The 19,720-nt window shown below is 39.7% G+C and overlaps 1 protein-coding gene across 1 annotated transcript in view; it reads left to right on the top strand.

The window, feature by feature from the left end:
- Nucleotides 1-1,633: 1,633 nt before the first annotated feature.
- The window catches only part of LOC129757217 (zinc finger TRAF-type-containing protein 1 homolog), a 36,115-nt gene continuing 18,028 nt past the window's right edge, over nt 1,634-19,720 (top strand). Inside the window, exon 1 of the mRNA XM_055754360.1 lies at nt 1,634-2,927. Within this exon, the coding sequence (XP_055610335.1) occupies nt 2,421-2,927 (507 nt within the window). The 5' untranslated portion in view covers nt 1,634-2,420. The remainder of the gene's footprint in view (nt 2,928-19,720) is intronic.

Below are 19,720 nucleotides of genomic sequence, written 5' to 3'. Positions count from 1 at the left end.
GCTCCAAAACGCTGGTTTCATCGAAGACCACTTCACGGTGAATCTCGATGGATCGGCTCGAACCATTCCAAAGCCGATATCCGTTATTCGTGTAACCCACGAATACCAGACGCTTCGATTTCTGATCAAGCTCCTGCCACTTTTCCTCGGGAATCTGTGCGTACGCTGGCTGGACAACCGAAAATGCGCAGGTTGCTCAGCTTTGGCCTTCGACCGTACCACATCTCGAAAGGAGTCTTGTTGACCACAAGACCTCTTGTTGGTGATCTGTTTGTGAGGTAAGAGTACGCAGGTACGCTTGTCTACCTGCCATACAGCTTTCGCAGACAGCTTGTTTCTCCACCTTGGATGGAATATGGCAGATACCCTATACACCATATTGTCACGGACCATTCGCTGCAACGCTCCAACGCCAAGATGTCCGAGTCGCATATGCCATTGTTTGATTTCGGTTAGCATGAAATTGAACATATACTCGAAAACAACAAGCTTACCGAAATTTTCAAAAAAAAAAAATTCACATAAAATCTCTAAATCTCGCTGTTCTTTCGGGAGCTTCCAAGGGATGTCTTTTTGATTCAATTGTGTTAAATTTTTTAATTAACAATCTTTGTGAACTAAACGTCTCTATATCAGTTGTCTATGCAGAACTGCAGAAATCCGAGTCATAAAGATAGGCAACAACGAAAAAGAAAAAAAATAACCAATAATATTTTGCAAATTATTCAACCAAGTGCATGTATGAGGTGAATGAATGTGACTATAATTCCAGTAAGAACAGATTCAGTAATTACCCGAGATATTGTGTTACGGAAGACGGCTAAGAATAAATGTATGTACAAATTTCATCAACTAGTTTTGAATCTCGGACTTTGGCTTCAACTTAGTGCCCGAATTTAGTGGAGTCTTAAAGATTCCGAAGTTTAACAGTAAGCTTTACCTTTAACATTTTGCTCTAATTGCGAGCCATTATGCAGCAATTAACTCCAGTCAGGAGTCAACTCTCCCGTTTTCGTCTCGAATCTCTGTCGACAGTGATATTGTTGACACATATCGGTGGATGTCGTCTAGCCGTTTTTCAACCATCCATCCCCTAATTACACCGCAGTGGCCTTCTCTTCCAACTGATCAGATGTAGGTACATATGTAGGTAGGTAGCTGCAGTTGCAGAGCAAAGCTGAACCGAAACAAAACAGAGAGCCAAGTCGATCGTTCATTGATGGAACTGGATGGATTTTCTCTCTCCTGTATAGAATCAACTCAAGTATGTCTTCGATGTTTTCCTCCTACTTTGCTGTGTTGTTTTGGGTTGTGGTTCTGTGGCGAGAAGTAGCCTGCTTGGGGAAGTTGCAAGGCCCATCATCATCATCAGTTCAGTAATCATCAGCAGAAGCAGCAGCACACCAAGGGGGAGAGAACAAAGAAAAACCTCTGATGATAATGTTGGAAATGGATGCATTATATAACGGGGTTGAGCACACGTACTGAGACACGACTACCAACAAAATGGGAAACGAGCTTCTGCGAGAGTGTTGCTGACGGATTGTTGAGCTTGTGCGATCAAGTTGTTGTTGTTGTTGAGTGGAGCAGTAGCAGCAGCAGTCCCTGTGCCTAGAGCATCGCCAACTCTCGAGCGCATTGCGTAGTTACAATTTGTCACTTTGAACATCCAGACGTGTTTTGTGGTTTGCTCCGCAGAGAGCACTTGCTACTTGCTAGGGTTTTTTTTTGATACTATATCTTGCTCTTGCTCCTACTAGCTAGGGTTCTACTGCGTTTCTAGTGGTAGAGTGTACTGTGTGTTGGGTGTTGAGCTGGTCTGTGCAGTGCATCGATATTCAGAAATTTGCTGCAGCTCTCCGTTTATGAGAGTGTGGTGACTCTAAGTTTTCACGAAAACGTATGTGCTAAGTGCATTACCTCTGCTGCTGGGGAACAACTTCTCAGCTGTGCTGTGGCTGGTGTTGCATCAGATGAAAATCTTTCGAATGTTCCAGGACGGTTTTTCTGGTGTTGTTTGACTCGAAAAAATTGTGCGATTGAGCGAAAAGCTGGGATTGATTTTTTTCTATATTATTTCATCAATCGGGTTGCTACGAGTGCGAAAAGCAAGAGGTTGTAAGGCGTAAAAAAAGGAAGTTGGGGAAACGGGGTAGGCGCATGTTTTGCGTTTCTTTGTTCTCGTGTTGGGAAATTCTTCTTGAGCCTTGGTTCGATATTTAAGTAGGCGACGGAAGTTAGTTGGTTAGTTTTGAAAACGGGCTGACATTTTGTTGACAGCAGAAAAGAGAAGAGTAGAGTGTTGAAAATTTTATTTTCTAGACTTATTTTTTTTGCGATTTTTGCTGCCAAGTTCGGAAGCGTGAGTGAGTGCATGAGCTTTTGAGAGAACTCGGGGGAAAAATAATTGAAGCAACAATATGGCAGACAGTCTAGTTGAAACGCCAGCATCCAGCTCCAGCCATTTGATGAATCTGGGCGGAGGCATGAATCAGATGCCAGCAGATTTGCAGGCTGGTTCCTCGTCCGGGGCTTCGTCGTCGGCAGCCTCGGTTGTGGCCACAGCTTCCACATCATCGTCCTCGACACTGCTCATTTCGGTGGCCGCAGCTCCGGCCCACGGATTGAATTTGTCCGAGCAAATCATGGCGGGTGCCCATCAAGAGTTGAATTTGAGTCTGGGTGGAAGCAGCAACAGCAATATCAATACTGGTAGCAATTCGGCAGCCAGTCAGTTGGAATCAAGTAAAGATTCTGCCAAATCTGGCCGCTCGATCGACCATCCGGACGACGATGAACCGGAAGCCAAGCGTAAAAAAATCGATAAATCTACGACGAGCAAAATATTTGAGAAACTGGAAGCCCGTCTCGGGGGAATTCTTTGCTGCGCCGTCTGCCTAGACCTGCCAAGGACTGCGATGTATCAGGTAATTCTATCGATCCGGCCCCATGCGCTTTGGGGACCCTTATCTCCAACAACACACATACCCCAAAAGTACCCTCACAAGGAAAACAAATGCACACACCTTTTTGTATATTCCCTCATAATGTACATCGACCCCAATAGAGGCCTTTTCAAAATGGATTTTTCCATTGCTCCTCGCCAAAAAAAACATTCTTCATACCCATCCCGCCGTCAATCGTGCCTAGGCAATAACAAACTCCAATCGAGCAGAAATTGTTCCCTTTCGCGAAACTTGGCCCTACTAGATGGGTCACAAAAAAATTCTCCCCGTATTTGGGTCGCTGTAACACTTTTCTTTCTTGTGAGCTTGCAAGTTAGCCTTAATTGATGGGTTCGAGCTCCACCCCATTTCCTCCTAAACCTCTTTCCACCCTCTCTCACCTACAACATTTCCCACCCAACTTCCGCCTCATCAATAATAGTAGGTAAAGAATAAACAGCACTAGAGGCAAATACTTGCTGAAAAATACAACCATACATGTGCAATGGTATTGGGGCAGGCACACCAACACAATCCGAATAAAGAGTTGGGGAAAGACAGAAATCACATACCCAGGCTGCTGATGTTTTGCGAAAATTCACTGCCCCGTGCTGATGCCCCCCCCCCCCCCCCCCACTCCCAATTGCATTGATTCTTGTTGGCCAATGATGGTTGACTGCACTTTGCTATTTTACATCTCCCCTCTTCCTTAAACGTGATCCCTGGGCGCGTGTCCTCCCCCTTTGAAGTCCTCAAAAAGAAGCATCCATCCGTTTTCTTGCTCGTGCATGTTTAAACATGTACCTACGACATGAACCGTTAGATGGGTAAAGGTTTCGATGGCCATGGGAAGGAAAAATACTTGAAAAGTCTCACTACAGCTAGGAAGAGACGAGAAGAGTTTGTTTTGGTCTTTCTATTCATTGCTCAAACTTTTGGGGACTGAAGGTCTCCTCCAGTTATGCAACAAATTAAAATCTAGTTGAGATTTGTGTGATACCAATCGGAAGAGATTTTCGCTTTTCGGTTGGCGTTTTACTTAAAAAAATATAAATTCTTACGGATCTTAATAATATTTAGAACAAGCGGAATAATTCTTTAAATTGTACTTCAAAATTTGGCTCAGTGTATTAAATTGGTCGATGAGCAATAGTCGTTACACTGAGAAAAAAAAGATGCCAAAACTAGACATTTTTTTACAGATACCAAATTGTTTTGCGGTTGAATTAGAAAAACAGAGTTTTCTCGTTTTGAAACTGAAAATTACGTTTAGATGGGTTTTCATTATATTGTTTACAAATGTGGTATTTTACACTGCATAGACGTTTTTTCCGGATTTCTACTATATGTCTTCTAGTCTCTCGACTATTTACCATTGCATAATACAAAATTTGTATTAACAACTTGTTGGTAAGAAAAGAAAAGAAAATTTACATAACTAATATGGAAAATTTACCGACAATACCAAAAAAAAATTTAAACTGAACTTATGAAACAACGTATTACTTCAATTTTTTTTGAAAGACAGTTCTCGTTGACTAGAAAACCACCTTTTCCAATCCGATTATTGTTGCATAACACTGGAACAAAGCTTGCTATAAATGCTACACGTGCAAGACTGAACTGCGTAACCTTTTCAGGGTTAAGATTATAATCCTTTTTTTATCCTTTTTCAAGCCTCGAAGGCCCAAGCAGATAGTAGGGAATCTAATCGTATTTTAGATAATTCCTGAGCCCATAATGTTTTATCTAATCAAAGCAATGCAATTCAACGTCAAGCTAAGTCGGCTCACAACGCATATTAGAACGTTATGCCCTCGGAATGACAACGACCGACGACACGAAAAAACAAACAAGATAAAATTTCAAAATATGTAAATTCCACCGAGATAACGAGCCAGCAAGTGTCTGTCTCGGAATCAGCTTTTCTAAAGTTAAATCATTATCATGGTTTGTCGGACTTGGTTTTCGTCTGCTGCGTGAATTGGTGTCGTTTTTTTTTTGTTATTCAAGAATGAAAAAAGAACCAGTCTATCGAGATTCAAAATGTGGTGGGTGGGTAGAAATATGAGAAAATCCCTGAAAATGGAAACCAAAACATCCGAGTGGTGCTGCGCAGAATGGTGCGTTTCTTTTGGGACGATGAGGGACATCTAAAATATTTGCCACGATGACGACGATGACGAGCACAACGACTAAAATCGACGACGACGACGACCAACATCAGTTGTTGTAGGAATACAGGTTTTGTTGAATTCGATAAAAGTTCGGTACCCACATCACGTCCATCCACCCGCACCCACCTGAATAAATCAACAGTAAGGTAGCATAAGAGATAAAGAGCAAGAGAGAGACGGAGAGAAAACAATCCACGGGACGAGCGAGAGCGAAACATAAACAAAACATGAATCAACATCGCCCCAAAACACAACTACACATTTGCTTTGGCAAATTGATGATTGAACGGAAAATTTCCTTCCGAAATTGTTTTGTTTTCAGGGAGCGCTGTAGGAACAAAACAATTCTTTTGTGTTTTTTCGACGATTTGCCTAGGTTTGGTTGTTTTTGAGAGCCGCCGAAGGTCGTATGAATTCAATAACCTAGATTGTGAATGTTGCGCAATACGTACTGATCCGAGTTCAACTTCCACCATTTTGGCTGGAATGGTTGACCTCCGGATTGCGTTTCCGTTTGTTCTTTCCCCCGCACGATCCCAGGGACCGGAAATGTTAAGCTTCCTGAAATGAGCATTGAAATGAAGCAAATTTGACTTTGCTAAAGATTCTCGCCAAAAGCATTATAATTTTTTAATTGAGTGTTTATAAGCAAAAGATAATTGACACTTGGAAAAAAATCAAAGTTGAAAATTCTGGAATTAATGTGTGATTCAGCCCATTAGGGTTTCAGGAAGCAAATGTTTTTCTTATTCAATTGCTAAAATTAACGAGCAGCTGTTCGGCGAGCCTCAGGGCCTCATCGTTTTAACCTTGACGAGCCATGGTGGGGCTGTACCTAGTTGAAGTAGTATATTTCCCTGTTAAGTCGCTCAAGTGGCAAATCTTCCGTTTTTTCAGCCACAATAACCTGCCTCTAAAAGTAGTGGGTAATATGTTGATTGAATTTAATTGAGTTTTATGGCGGTGGCGATGCAACAACGGTCGAAATAAATGCCTCAACAACATTCAAGTCTGTCTCTCTCTCTCGTGCTTGATAGTTTTGCCAGGGATTCAACACCGTATCTACGCCATTGAACGGGGAATGGCGATGACGAATCCCATTCTGAAAATGGGCAATGCAAATTCCGCAAGTGAGAGAGCTCGTTCAGGGTGTGTTTGTCAATGAGAGCAATGTTGTGTTGTTGTGGCAAACAGCAAAACAGAGAGCGAGAGCAAGTGAACGGGTCGTTTAGTAGGAGCTGCTAAAGTTGAACAGCTGATTTAGAATTGACTGGTCATTTTACGCCCTGTATGTGTTGATAAATGGCTGGCCTGGGATTTTGTGGAGACGACGGTGAAAACAGGCTTGAAAAACGATTGAATTAATCTCAGCTGTTCGCCAACCGTATCTAAATTTTTAGTTTAAATTTTTTTTTCACATAAACATTGCGTATGTTTCTCAGTGTTTTTCTTTGACAGTTAGCAGTGAAGTATGGCAGACATTTTGTCGCCAATGTCCATGTGCTATATTATCTGGGTAAGCTTCACATTCACTGACTATAATTTTGAATAAAATTCTAAAAATCGAAGTAGTTAAGAGATCATCTTGGTGTGAGTTTATGTATATTTCCTAAGAAGGCCCAACAAGGTTAGGAAACAGCCAACTAACTTCGATAAAGACGGATTAACATCCAATAAGCCCTCTCTCTGTTTGTTAAACGATCAACATTATGCCTGACTTACAGAGTCTGTTGGATAAGATAGTGATTTGCTACCCACACCGTTTCAAGGCTAACAGGCTTTAGGGCAGTTTGTGTGATTAGACGCGTGTATGATTTAAAGACGGGAATCCGTAACAAAAAATTAAGACGTAATAAACTAACGGTCTTGGTGAGTGAGCACTTATCGCCCTTATCGTTCGTAGAGCCTTTTTACTCGAATAATGGAAATGGATGGAAATGTTTTTATTTTGACTATCGGTGCCTGGTAGAAAAAACAAAACTACCCACTTTTATGAAGTCATTGGGGCAAGTTTCTGAAGTAAGTTTCCAACACAATAATTGTTTAGTACCAAAAGCCAGAAGGTGATAATTGAGTTGAGCGACTAAAAAATTTTGACTTAAGCAACAGAAAAGGAGAAACAGTTCACCGCGAAGCCAGAGGTTTCTCTTCATAGTTTATTCAAAACTAAGCCGGCTTCTGTCTGTCTGTCTAACTCTATACCCTAACCTATAATTAACGTGTTTCTGTTTCCGCTGCAAGAGCTTCGAATGAGCATCGACTATGTTATCGCCTAGCCTTAGGGTGGAAAACTGGGTGCAATAAATGAAAGTTTTCAGCACTTGTTGAACCAGATGGTGACCACACTATTGCTTTCTTCAATCTTCAATCTCGATTGGTAATGGATTAGGAAAGTCTCCCAACCGATCACATTTGAGCGTGGTCGATTATTTCGCTTTGGTAAGAAAACAGCTATCACCTCGGAAGGTTAAGTAACCTTTTTCGTTGTTAGATTTACTGATTGAAAAAGGTGAAGGAGAAATGTTTCAATCGATCAGCGCCATTTTTGTTCAATTTTAAAATTATCTGTCAAAAAGTCTCCAACAAAAAAAAAACTCTCCACAGTACGACTTTAATTCTGTGAATTCTGCCTAACGAAAAAAACCGAACCCATATCGCTCAACATTTCTCGGATTGGTTCCCCACGTGGTTTTGTCCATGTCCAAATTTAGAACGTTTTTCTGGGCTTACTGAAGCGTAGAAAAAGGTGGCGATGGTGCTGCTTCCATATTCTATTATTAGAAGCACGTACTGAGAGGATGGGAACTTTGCCTTGACGTGGTGAACCTTGTTTCTATAGTTTTGCTGAAAGTCACATCATATCGGTTTCGTCCCCAGCCAATAGTTCGTTCTGTCTGAACTTTACTGAGAAGAACATTCTCTCAGCTGGATGAGTTTAATGACCACTTAAATGGGTACCTCATATCGAGTTGACGCATTGGGAGGGGAAATGTAGGTCGAAACATTTCATGCTCCGACAAATTCGAACGTTCGTAAACTATCCGGTGTCGATTTCCGGCCAAGATAGCTCTTTCATGAAATCAACAGAAACAACAGAACAGCACCCTTGAAAAATTAGGAACGAAAAAACAAACGCTCTCAACTGACGGCTTTCGAGAACCATCCCAGTTCTGTTACACGCCCCCCTACTTGAAACATGTCAAAAATGATCTAATTTAGATTGTGGAGAATCGCCAATATGTCTGGCTGCTGGCTCCTAAACTCACGAATCGTCCCGTCTGGCGCGGCCCAACATCAACTCGAATGGAAATCACACAAACGGAACAGAAGTCTGAGTCGATTTTTTACACAAAAAACAGAGAAAGAAACTGAAAATAAACCTTTAAATTTTTCAAAAAAATTTGAAATTTTTTTTTCAGGTTTTCAGATGTTTGTTTCGTACAGAATTTGTTTTTTGGTTTTTCGTAACAAAAAAAAAAGTTTTGTTCATCGACCCAGCCTATCAAATGTGGCTCTTGAAAGGCGATAAATTTATATTTACTGCTGCTTGCTTCTTCAACACGATTGAATTTGAACGAACAGACGATACCTACTGTTTGGAGTGAATTTCTTTATTCGGAATGACTTTCCAATAGTTTTGAGGTTCAAGAGCGAGCTTATGATAAAATTTGATTTGAAGTACCAATCCTGCTCCGAATTTCGAACACAGGAATTTTATTTCAGTGCCTTTGGCCTTTGTCAATATTTTTTTTTTATCAAATTTAACGTCACGATCATTTTTTCTGAATATTCCCAGAAAATCTTGTGTTAAACTAAAATTAACCAAATTTGGAATTTTGGGGACAAACTGAAGACTCCCGGCGCAAACCCGTTAGAAATTGAAAAAAATACCGTATCCCGAATGGAGTTTTATCATCAAATATTGTCAATGAAGTTGAAATCCGAAGTTTTCACGCTGATGATTGGCAACCTTGTCAACCAGTGACGATGAAACATTCATCAAACACCTCGGCAATCGGCAACCCTTTCATTTGTTTGGTTCCGACACTTGGAAGATGTTTGATTGATGTCTGGTCAACATGAAATGTCGTCAGTGATGATGTTGTATTTGCTGTTGTTGACGAAAACTCTGGTTTGGGGATTCAGCGACAATTTTTTTTTGTAATTCCTTTATTTGAAACGGCTCACACCTTGTGGCTTTAAGGAGCCAAACTCGATTTGTTTTTTTACAATTGTTTGCTTAGGAATTCAGCGACAATAAAAGCAATGAAATAATCAGGCAGTATTTAGTATAAAGAATGTTGTTTATTTTAGCATAATTCCGAATCGAAATACAACAAGATATTATTTTGTGTGTCCCTACAGTTTTTGTCGAAATTTAAAACTGAAAAGCAGCAAATTTTACTACTGAAAACTGTAATACAAAAGTATAAGCACAAGACCATTTGGTCGTCTCAAACTTCCGAGAGCAAATTTTCATATAAACAATTTATTTTGACAGCAATATCGAAAAAATACTGAACTATTGATATGGCCGATGATCCCTTTTCCTAACTTGTAACTTCAAAATCCCACATTTAGGGATCGACTGATCGATTCAAAAAACTTCGACGTGCAAAACGATCCGATGTATTTTTAATAATTTACATTAAAAATATGTAGGGGAGAGTGGGGTATCGTGGGCCATGGGGAAACGTGGGCCACATTTAATATCTCAAATGTGTGTTGAGATAAAAATCTCAAACCAACTGTTATCGTCGTCGCTTTGCGTGAGCATATATTCCTATATATTGTTGACTGAAATACGCATCATATGCTTCTTTTATTTATCAAGATAAAAAATGTTAGAAAAATTAACTTACATAATTAAAAAAAACACCCGCTAATTTCATCAATGGGGAACCTAAAGTGCATAACAAACATATGCTCATACGCTTATGATCTTAGTTTTGTCTTGATCTTTGACGTGGAAAAGGAATTTTTGATGAAACATCAATAAGTCACACAAACGCAACCAATTTGCAAATCATAGCTTGTGGGGAATCGTAGGCCACACATCTTGAATCACCTATATTTTTATGTTTTTATACACATTCAGAACTTAAAATACGTTTTACCTATCTGCAAATTTTTCTTATGCCAAATGAAGAGTTATGAAAAATATTTTGTCCATCCTATGTAAAAAATTTTGCCAAAGCGTTCGCCAGCCAGGTTTTGGAATCTATGCGATCATACACAGCTCTCTTTTTTATTTTATCATTTGAAGTTGCTTTAAAATAACGAAATGAATTAGGAGATCATAGTTTTGGGCAGAGCAGACATTTTTCAAGCATCATAGTTGACATGGTTGCTGATTTTCCTTCATCGTCACGTTTCAAATCTCATTTGACTACTAGTCAAGCTTCAAGGGACTGGAAAAGCTTGACTATCGTCATGGATTTCTGTTCACGTGACGGATGTTATTTTTCAAACGACGGTCGTCAAGCAAGTTGACGGCGTCGGTTCAAAGCATTTTATGTATGATTCGAAAATTTTTGTGTATTTGGATTGCTTGTCGGGCGATTTGCCAGTGTCAAAAACAAATGCAATTCGGATTCAAAAAATACTACCAATTGCGGAATTACAATATTGTAAAGGAATTTTTATATAGATAATTATGAAAGGCAATTTTTTTGCGCATAGTCGATATTGTCCTTCTAGTCCCTAGCGAATTCTCATCGGTCGTGACAGTTGATGTTACGTTCGAAAATGTCCCGATCCCGAACTATCCTGGACTGATCTGCAAAAACGGAAATGATGATCGTTGTTTTCAAATTTTTTTTCAGCCACGACCATAACGTAACTTTTGTTTTTCGGCGTCGTCGTTTTTTTTTATCTAAACATTATTCCGTCACAGTCAAAAAGACGACGACGGGCTGAAGGCGACTATGATTATTCCGACGCTTCATTTGATTGAAGGTTGAGGCGAGATTGTTTGCTTGGTTACTCATTTGAAGGCGTCTGTTATGAATGCGACTGCTTTAACTTTTTCACAGTCACAGTTTTATGACTGGTGACGGTGAATTTTGTATGCTCTGGTTTTGAGTCAACTCATAAACATTGCATGTTATTTGGTCAATTTGGATTTGGTGGCCCACGATTCTCCACCATTTTTCAAAATCCAAAAAATATAGCTTTTTTTAAACAGTCAGAATTTGGGGAAAATAACTTATTAAAAATAAAAAAAATACCTTATGATACCTTGACAATGTAGAAAACCATACCATTTTTTATTATCATTTTATCTTTTATAACAAAAAAGTTACGGAACAAAGAAAAAAAGTGGCCCATGATTCTCCACTCTCCCATACATATTCTCAACGCGGTTTGAGCTCGCACCTTCTTCCTTAGCTAGTTTTCTGATTGAAAACCCACTAACAGTGCCCCATGTGTGCAAAATCCGTTTTCTTTGCTCGGGAGTAAGGCCACGAATTTTCAGATTTCTGCGCAAAAAACGACAAAAAATGACAACGCTTTCTTCACTCGGATGTAAACAACAGTACGCAGCCAAAATTTGGTTGAACACTGCACGTTTTTTGACGGTTATTTGATCGTGTACACTGAAAATCGAAAATACACAAACTTGAGAACTGCCACCCGCCAAACCTAAGTTCAAGATTGACAACTTAAGTTTGTGAAAAAATCACAGCTTGCCAATAAGCCAAACTTGTCCTTCAAGCGAAGAACTGTTTTTTTTGGGGGGGTTTTGTTGTACGCGCATCTGATTCTGTTACCTCCATCGTGGCAGATTTAGGTTTGGGGGGTAAGTTCAAAGCGAAGAGCTGTTTTTTTGGGGGACAACTTTTATTCTCGCTTCATTCGCAGAAAGTCTCACATATACGATGATGTAGCTGCCTCTCTCAACAACTCTTCGGTGGTCGAGCGGTTAGCATCCTGAGATGGTAATCGCAAAGCCATTGCAGGTATGGGTGTGATTCCTGTACCTTGCGATATTTTTTTTTTATTTTGATTTCCATTTTATTGTGGTATCAGATTTTGGGGGATGAGTTCTCCTTTAAGAGCTTAACTTTGTACTATGCCACCAATAGCCAAACCTGTAGGGAGGGAGTTTCATTCGGGTTGGCGGGGAAAGTTCTCAAGTTTGGGTATTTTCGAGGTTCAGTGTATTTATAATTGTCGGAACATGCTATATCACTTTATCCTTCTTAGCACATCTGATGCCATTTTCCATGACTTTACTTCATTACCTATTCACGTTTTCTTGAAACTATGCTACTTGAAACTATACTACTATACTTATTCAATACTTCTGAGATCGAAGAAATTCTGGCTTGTTGGAAGGGTTTATGTTCTGTCTAAGCACTATTTGGACGTTGTTCGTGATACACCCCTCTGTGGAGTTTTCCGTACCCAGCAAACATAGAATCGCGTTGGAAATGATACTCTAAGTCGTTAACAATGTTAATGCGAATCGCAAATCCCAACGAATAAGTAAATGATCGTAAAAATGGTTCCTTGAAGTCGGTATAAATCGGATATGATAAAAAGTCTCCCATGTTTGCAGATTTTTAGGACGCTTTTACTCAATTTATTCTCCCGCGCGGGCTTCAAATGAGAAAACTGCCTCGTTGTTCGGATTACAACTCCTTATTTTGCCTACATGAGTTTTTAATATACATTAGTCACTTCGGCGTAGAAACGAAAGTTTTGTTTTAACGATTATACGCCGAAGTTTCTAATGTCTTACTAACTATGGTAGTTAGTAGGCTTGTGCAAACTTTCAAATAAAAGAAATTTAACAATTTTTGTCAGTTCATTAAAATAGCCAGCACTTTGGAACTTATTCAAGCATATTCGAGCAAGGAGATGGGTATTTTTGAAGATATCGGAGAGTTTGAAGAGATGTTGGGAACAATAAATGGGAAATGAAATTATTCATCGATAGAACAAAATAACTATACCTACTTAAGATTTGTTTGAATTTCCACCAGCTGCGAACGTACCTAAACCAACGAAATAAAAACAGGCGGCAAAAGCGCGAACCAAATGTGCCAAGGCAATGAGTCCTACACTTAACTACAAAGAATTTTGGGAGATGCTTGGCGAAAGAATGTATTTTGATGAATTTTAACTTATTAAAATTGTGCTTTTATTCAATAAACAAATTTATCGTAATTAATGCACATCATTTCATTTTAATTTAAAACTGACAATGTTTTCTTTATGAGATATTTTCCATAAAAAACTCATTAAGAAAATAATATTTAAAAAATGTATTGATTTTTGCAAGTTTGCTTCTTTTATTCCATCATGAAACAACTCCACACTCAAAGTACTTCTGCGTGAAATTGATTAACTGGAAAATGTAACAACCTATTTTGTAAAAATATATTAATTTGTATAAATTTACATATAAAATTTCATAAAATAAAAAATGATCACCTTAAAAAAAAATTAAAATTATTTTATATTGGACCCCCTCCCATTTACTAAGGTGGGAGGGGTGTCTTTTCTTTTAAAATATCTTCATGTCAAAATAGGTATACGTTCTAAATTGTATGATAATCGCTTCAAAATTATTAGAACTGCTAGAGTTTTCCATATCTCTCCCATGGATTAACGGATATTAGTCACATCGGCGTCAAAGTGGCACATTCGTCACTTCGTCTTTTTGAGTTTACTCGAAAACTATATGGAATATCAAAAAACTTTTCAGAGCATTTGAAAGCTTTTAGAAAACTGTATAAAATGATGTCAAAAAGTAAAAAACGATAAAAATGGATGTTCGTCACTTCGTCATATCTCGGCGGTATAGTTCTTATAGCTTTGGCCAGAAGTTAAAAATATTTACATATGTATATAAGGGTGGCAATGGATGTATGGGAAACATTTCATGATCGAATTTAAGAAACCGACCCTGTACATTTTGAAGATTGAACCGAAAAAACTGACCTGTGCAAAATTTCAGCTCGATCGGACTTGATTTCGAGGTGCCTCAAAGACTCTCAAAAATCACCAAAGGGGAGGAACCAAAAGAAAACCGGAAAAATTGATTTTTTAAAGTTTATGCTGAATGACTTAAAATGCATAAAACGGTTAGATCTATTGTTGTTTCGCAAAATAATTTTTTGCCAAAAATCGACTTTCTGAAAATCTACGGCCGATGGTTCGTGAAGGCATTCAACCTTCAGAGACGTACAATGGTTGTTAATCTCTTCAGATTAACTCTAGCATTCCCTCTGAAATATTTAGTTATATATGGAAACAAATTTTACCTGACGGCAACTTCAGAGATTCGAACCCAAAAGTTTTCTTGCAGATACCGGGATTTTTTTTGGGGGTTTTTAACTGGCTATCAGTTTCGGGTTTTTTTAAGTAGAAACGACTGTTTTTTACTCAATTTTAGCCCCTGATGAAGATCCAATAAGGATCGAAACGTTGGCGTAAAAACAGTCGTTTTTACTTAAAAAAAAATCCGAGACTGCTAGCCGTTAAAAATTCTTTAAAAAATCAACCAAAACAGTCGTTTCATTCAAAAAGATACCGGGAATCGAACCTAGCACCCCTGAGTTACCAGACTCGCGTCAGTATCCGATAGACCACATCAGTGCTCACCATCGGATTTCGACGTTTTATGCATTTTTAAGTCAAAAGGCATCAAAATAAAATTTCGATTTCCGATTTCCTTTGGTGACTTTTGAAGGGGGAAAACCGAAACTTTGAGTGCTTTAAGGCACCCTACATCCAGTTAAATTGAGCTGTAAATTTTGCACAGGTAAATTTTTTGGGGTTAATTTACAAAATGTATGTGGTCGGTTTGCGAATTTCGACATGACCCATTTGGCTGCCAACCTAATGTAAATTGCCACTTCGGTAGGTGAATACTATTTTTCGGGTTTATTTTTGACGATTATTCTATAATCTATATCGAAGTTATTGAAAAATATACCTACAAAGATATTTGTTGGATGATTCAAGATGTAAAATCCATCAGCTGATATGCATTATCAAAAATAGTTTACCGTAACGACATACTCGTCCGTCTTTTTTCAAGAAATAAAACAGTAATGTTTGGCATTGAGTTTGTTCATTGGATATAAAGACTGTTCCAGAAATTATAAGCACACATTCAAAATAATAAAAAAAAACTGTTTCATTAAATTTTCTTAATTTTATTTGGCACACTGTATCGTTATTTGTGTTCTACCCAACACTGTACTCTAATTTGATGAAAATCTTTAATCAAAGGCCAGGCTTCCCACTTTTCCTCGAATATGACTCTTAAGCTTCTGTACAGTTGCATTACCCACCATTTTCACCAGTTTTGGCCAATCCTTTTTAAATATTTCGATGTCATCAGCTGGTTTTCGGTGAAAATGGCCTTCTCCGTTTCGGGGATATTCTTGTCCTTGCGTACAGTCCAATTTCACATACGTTTCGTCGTCCATGATAATGCAGTGCTTTAAATACACCCAGAACTTTTGCAAAACATTGAATCATAAAGTTTCCGGGCTCTTGGTTTGACAAAAGCGGCCTGATTTGGGTTCCTTCTAGGCTTTTTCTACTTCCGATACGTCTTGAGCCTAAGTTGCTTATTAGCACGCGTCACTTTGAACGTCTAGGTCCCGAATTTTCTCGCCACATCCCGACCGGAAGCCGATGGTTTCTGGCACCCCGGACCTTTTTGTCGATAGGTGCACTTACAGGACTCGATTTTCGACCACTCCTCGGTTTATCCTCAAATGTACAATGCTCACTATATTTTTTAATAGCTGTCCGTACCGCTCCGACGCGAACATCCTCTTCTTTGGCCAATTTTTTCATTGAAATTCTACTCACAGTACACCTCTTGTGCACGATACTTTTTCTCTTCTGCGAAGTAAGACCACGCATTTAGAAATGTAATCACAAACTAAATGTTTTTTTTGACGTTTTCACGTTCAGAAATGTGTAAACAAAAGGACGCAGCCAGTAGAATTCGAAAAAAATAATTCGATTCAAAATGACCGTTAACATTGGGTGTGCTTATAATTTATGGGACAGTCTATACATAAAACCATAGGCTTAAGAAGATCCTCAAGAAGGAACACGACAAGACAAAAAACCGCTTTCTTATTGTAAACAAACTTTAAAAAAAAAGCTTCCCATTCCATAATATTGGATTGACAGATTAGACATCTTATATATAAAAATGGAGGCGTTTTCTTTGTAACACCATCACGTATGAATGGTCTGTCGGAATTAAGTGAAATTTGGTATCCGTGGGTTTTTTGGGTCAGAGACGGTTTGTATAATAGTTTCGAGAATCTCACTTTTTATGGAAGGGGGGTCCCCATACAGAATTATCTCTTTTCCACATCTTATATATAAAAATTGAGGCGTTTTCTTTGTAACACCATCACGTATGAATGGTCGGACGGAATTGAGTGAAATTTGGTATCCGATGGTTTTTCGAGCCAGAGATGGTTTGTATAATAGTTTCGAGATTATTTCTTTTTATGGAAGGAGGGCCCCTATATAAAATCAACTAGAAACGGGACAAAACTCGAACCATTTGAAGACGATTTTCATGAAAACCGATTCACGAGCACGAAGAAGTTAAAAAACTGTGTAACAAAAAATAATTTTGGCTTTCGGTGCCCGGAATGAATGAGTCGCAAACTGATAATTTGGTTTTATGTTTTCCCATTTTTTATATTTTTACCCCCACTAAAATAAGCAAAAAACGACTTACGCACATTTAATTGTTGTCAAACGTCCACTATGCCGTGTCCTGCCTAGCCACACTGCGGGGCCTTTCCAGAACGATCTTGACGCAAATCCAGTGGGAAATGTCCTCCCGGTTTCGTGATGTGCTGATGAATTTGGTTGGTGGCTGGATGAGAAACCTCGATGTGCTCCCGTAAGTTGACGATTCGAGGAACGCTGAACGCTGATGGGTTTTGCAGCGATGTGCCAACCGATAATGCCGGAACCCCTTTCCGAGAAGGCCGAGTTCCCCCACTCCGTGGCTGGAGTGCATAGTTCCGCCGTAATCACTTCCGAGTTCCCGCGAGTATGTTAGAAAAGCCGTCGTTTCTTCTCGTGGCTTGTTGCTGCCCTGCGGTGGGAGGCACATGGCAAACACAGGAGTTGCACCGGATGCTTGATTCCGAACCGATTATCGGACGAAATCCATCGCCGACAAACGACGTAATTCGATGAGGCTTTCTTTTTGGTTCACTTTTCTACAGCCTCGGGGCTCCTCCTTTCGTCTCCGCCGAATCCGTCGTCAAATGGATGGCGATTTCCCACGATTCCCGAGTGTATGTGATGATGAGAGAGTGCTAAAGCAATGACAAAAGTCGGAGAATGGCCAAGATGTTCTTTTGACACGTGAGAAAGCGTGTAGCTACCTGGGGGTGATTCCTCGGAACGAACGACCGTCTTAACCGGCTCTTACGAAGCAGTATTCGCGGGAGATAAAGAAGGGGTCCTGCGGCACAGGATTTTTGTGGTCAGCAATGCCGATTTAGCATGGAGCGCTACTTACGATTTCTCGACCTCTTTTTTGCGGACCTCCACTTGATCTGACACTGCTAATGCGCCGTATTTTTTCCGGAATCGATGTTGGCCCAAGAAAGCGAAACTAATAACGGGAGGGCATTAAGGCAGAAACACAATGCAGCGTCGGTCGTCGCGTCACGTCAGCGGTCAACGCTGTCGATAAGTACTAAAACGCGGACGCGACGCACCCGACGATTTTTGCATCACGCGTCCGCGTTTTAGTACTTATCGACAGCGTTGACCGCTGACGTGACGCGACGACCGACGCTGTATTGTGTTTCTGCCTTTATTTTAATTACTCAATGGAGCTTTTGCTCAGGCTTACCTGAATCAGTTTGCCTTTTTATGCCCTTTGGGCGAGAGCTTGTTCCCGGACACGAGCTGCTTCCCCGGTAGCACACTGACTTCTGACTTTTTCTTTTTCCGGAAACGCAATCTGACAGCGACACTGCTGCCAATTTTCTTGATTATTTTTGTAGTCCGACATCCGAGCAATTTTTTGCTGCAGTAGGCAGATGTGTGGCTGAATAATCTGTGCGGGATTCTCGATTTTCGATGTTATCTTTGTTCCGAATTTTCGTTTGTTGATGTTCGAAAAGAGATGATTTTTTCTTTTTGTATCTGCACGCTACATGCTTATTTAGGAGGGAATGGGTAAAAAATAAATAGTTTGCGCAATTACTCAAAAGACGTATCGAAAAATTCAAATGTAACAACTGTAAACATTTTCCAACGATTTATTAAGTAACGGACAAATTGGCATCAACAACTTATTCATTCACCGTCACCTTCTCGAAGGTAGGTGTCGTTTACTGGTTCGATGAATAATATCACCCCCTTACTTTCAACTCAATTCTAAGCTGAAGGACAACTAGTTTCCGTGGTGCAGAGAAGGCGGAGTTCTATGATTCCAAAGATAAAATAAGATTTTCTAGCTTTTTTTTTCATTTTCAGCTCCCTAAAAGTAAGAGGTGGGAGGGTGCTTTATCAGAATTGTCTTCCATTTATCCATACTCTACTCTAGAATTCTAGACTATTTAAGGGAAGTGGTTGGAAGTTCTTGAATCCAGCCCACCACACTTTCCATTTCGGAAAACCAGCACTAGACGGTAACGTTAGGAAGTTGTTTGGAAGAAAAAAAACAAGTGTTTTCACACTCACGTTATCTTTCGAAAAAATTAACATCTCAATCCGCTCTCCAACCTTGGCGAATGGATTACACCCGGTTTTATCTTTTTATTAGAAACCTGATCAAAATGCTCGCCCAAGACGCAGGGAAACTCAAACTGTTACACGTGCCACTCGGAATGGCGACGTAACTTTTTTTTTCCTAGTTTGTCCGGGCATGTGCGATGACGATGTGGATGTGATGTTGGTGCAGTTGTTTGTTTTTGTTAGTTTCGTTTATTTTGTAGCAGAAGTTTGCTCCCCAGGCTGGTAGCTCTCAGCTTTGCTGTCCCAGAAATATAGGGTACATCGCTCGAAATCGCTCGCCTAGCCTAGACTAGACTGCTCGACTGTGGGCTGACTAACGACGAAACGACGAAAAGACCTATCTAACTCTATGCAATACTCGTAAGTCAAAACGACTAAAACCTCTACAACAAACAGTACACAGCTGATGGAGATAACTGAACCAGAGAGAGAACGAGTGTGCCAAGTAAACGTGATGGCGTGCGGTTATTTTCTTGCTTTTTTCATTGAATTTCCGAGAAACGTGTTACGGTCCAATGGAATGTAATCGTTCTGTAGGGAGAGGAGGCGAAAAGTTGAGGGAAAAATCTAAAACTATAAAAATAAAAATATACGTGGTCCACGTGACGTCGTCGACGATACGACACAGCCTGGGATGTGTGATTTCTGTGTGAGGTTGGACACATTGCGAGATCTGTGTTGATCCATCCTTGATTTAAAGCAAATATGACGAATCGATCTAAATCTGATGAAAAGCGTTTCCCTTTCCTTTCTATCCCGATTCCCCTCCATGGAAAATGGTTCTTCTGATTAAGTTTAGAAACATACAGAGCAAATACCGATGAACTTTGCGAGTTT

Source organism: Uranotaenia lowii, chromosome 3 (assembly GCF_029784155.1).
Source record: "Uranotaenia lowii strain MFRU-FL chromosome 3, ASM2978415v1, whole genome shotgun sequence".
Taxonomy (NCBI): Eukaryota; Metazoa; Arthropoda; class Insecta; order Diptera; family Culicidae; genus Uranotaenia; species Uranotaenia lowii.
This window is presented reverse-complemented; position numbering and strand designations above follow the sequence as displayed.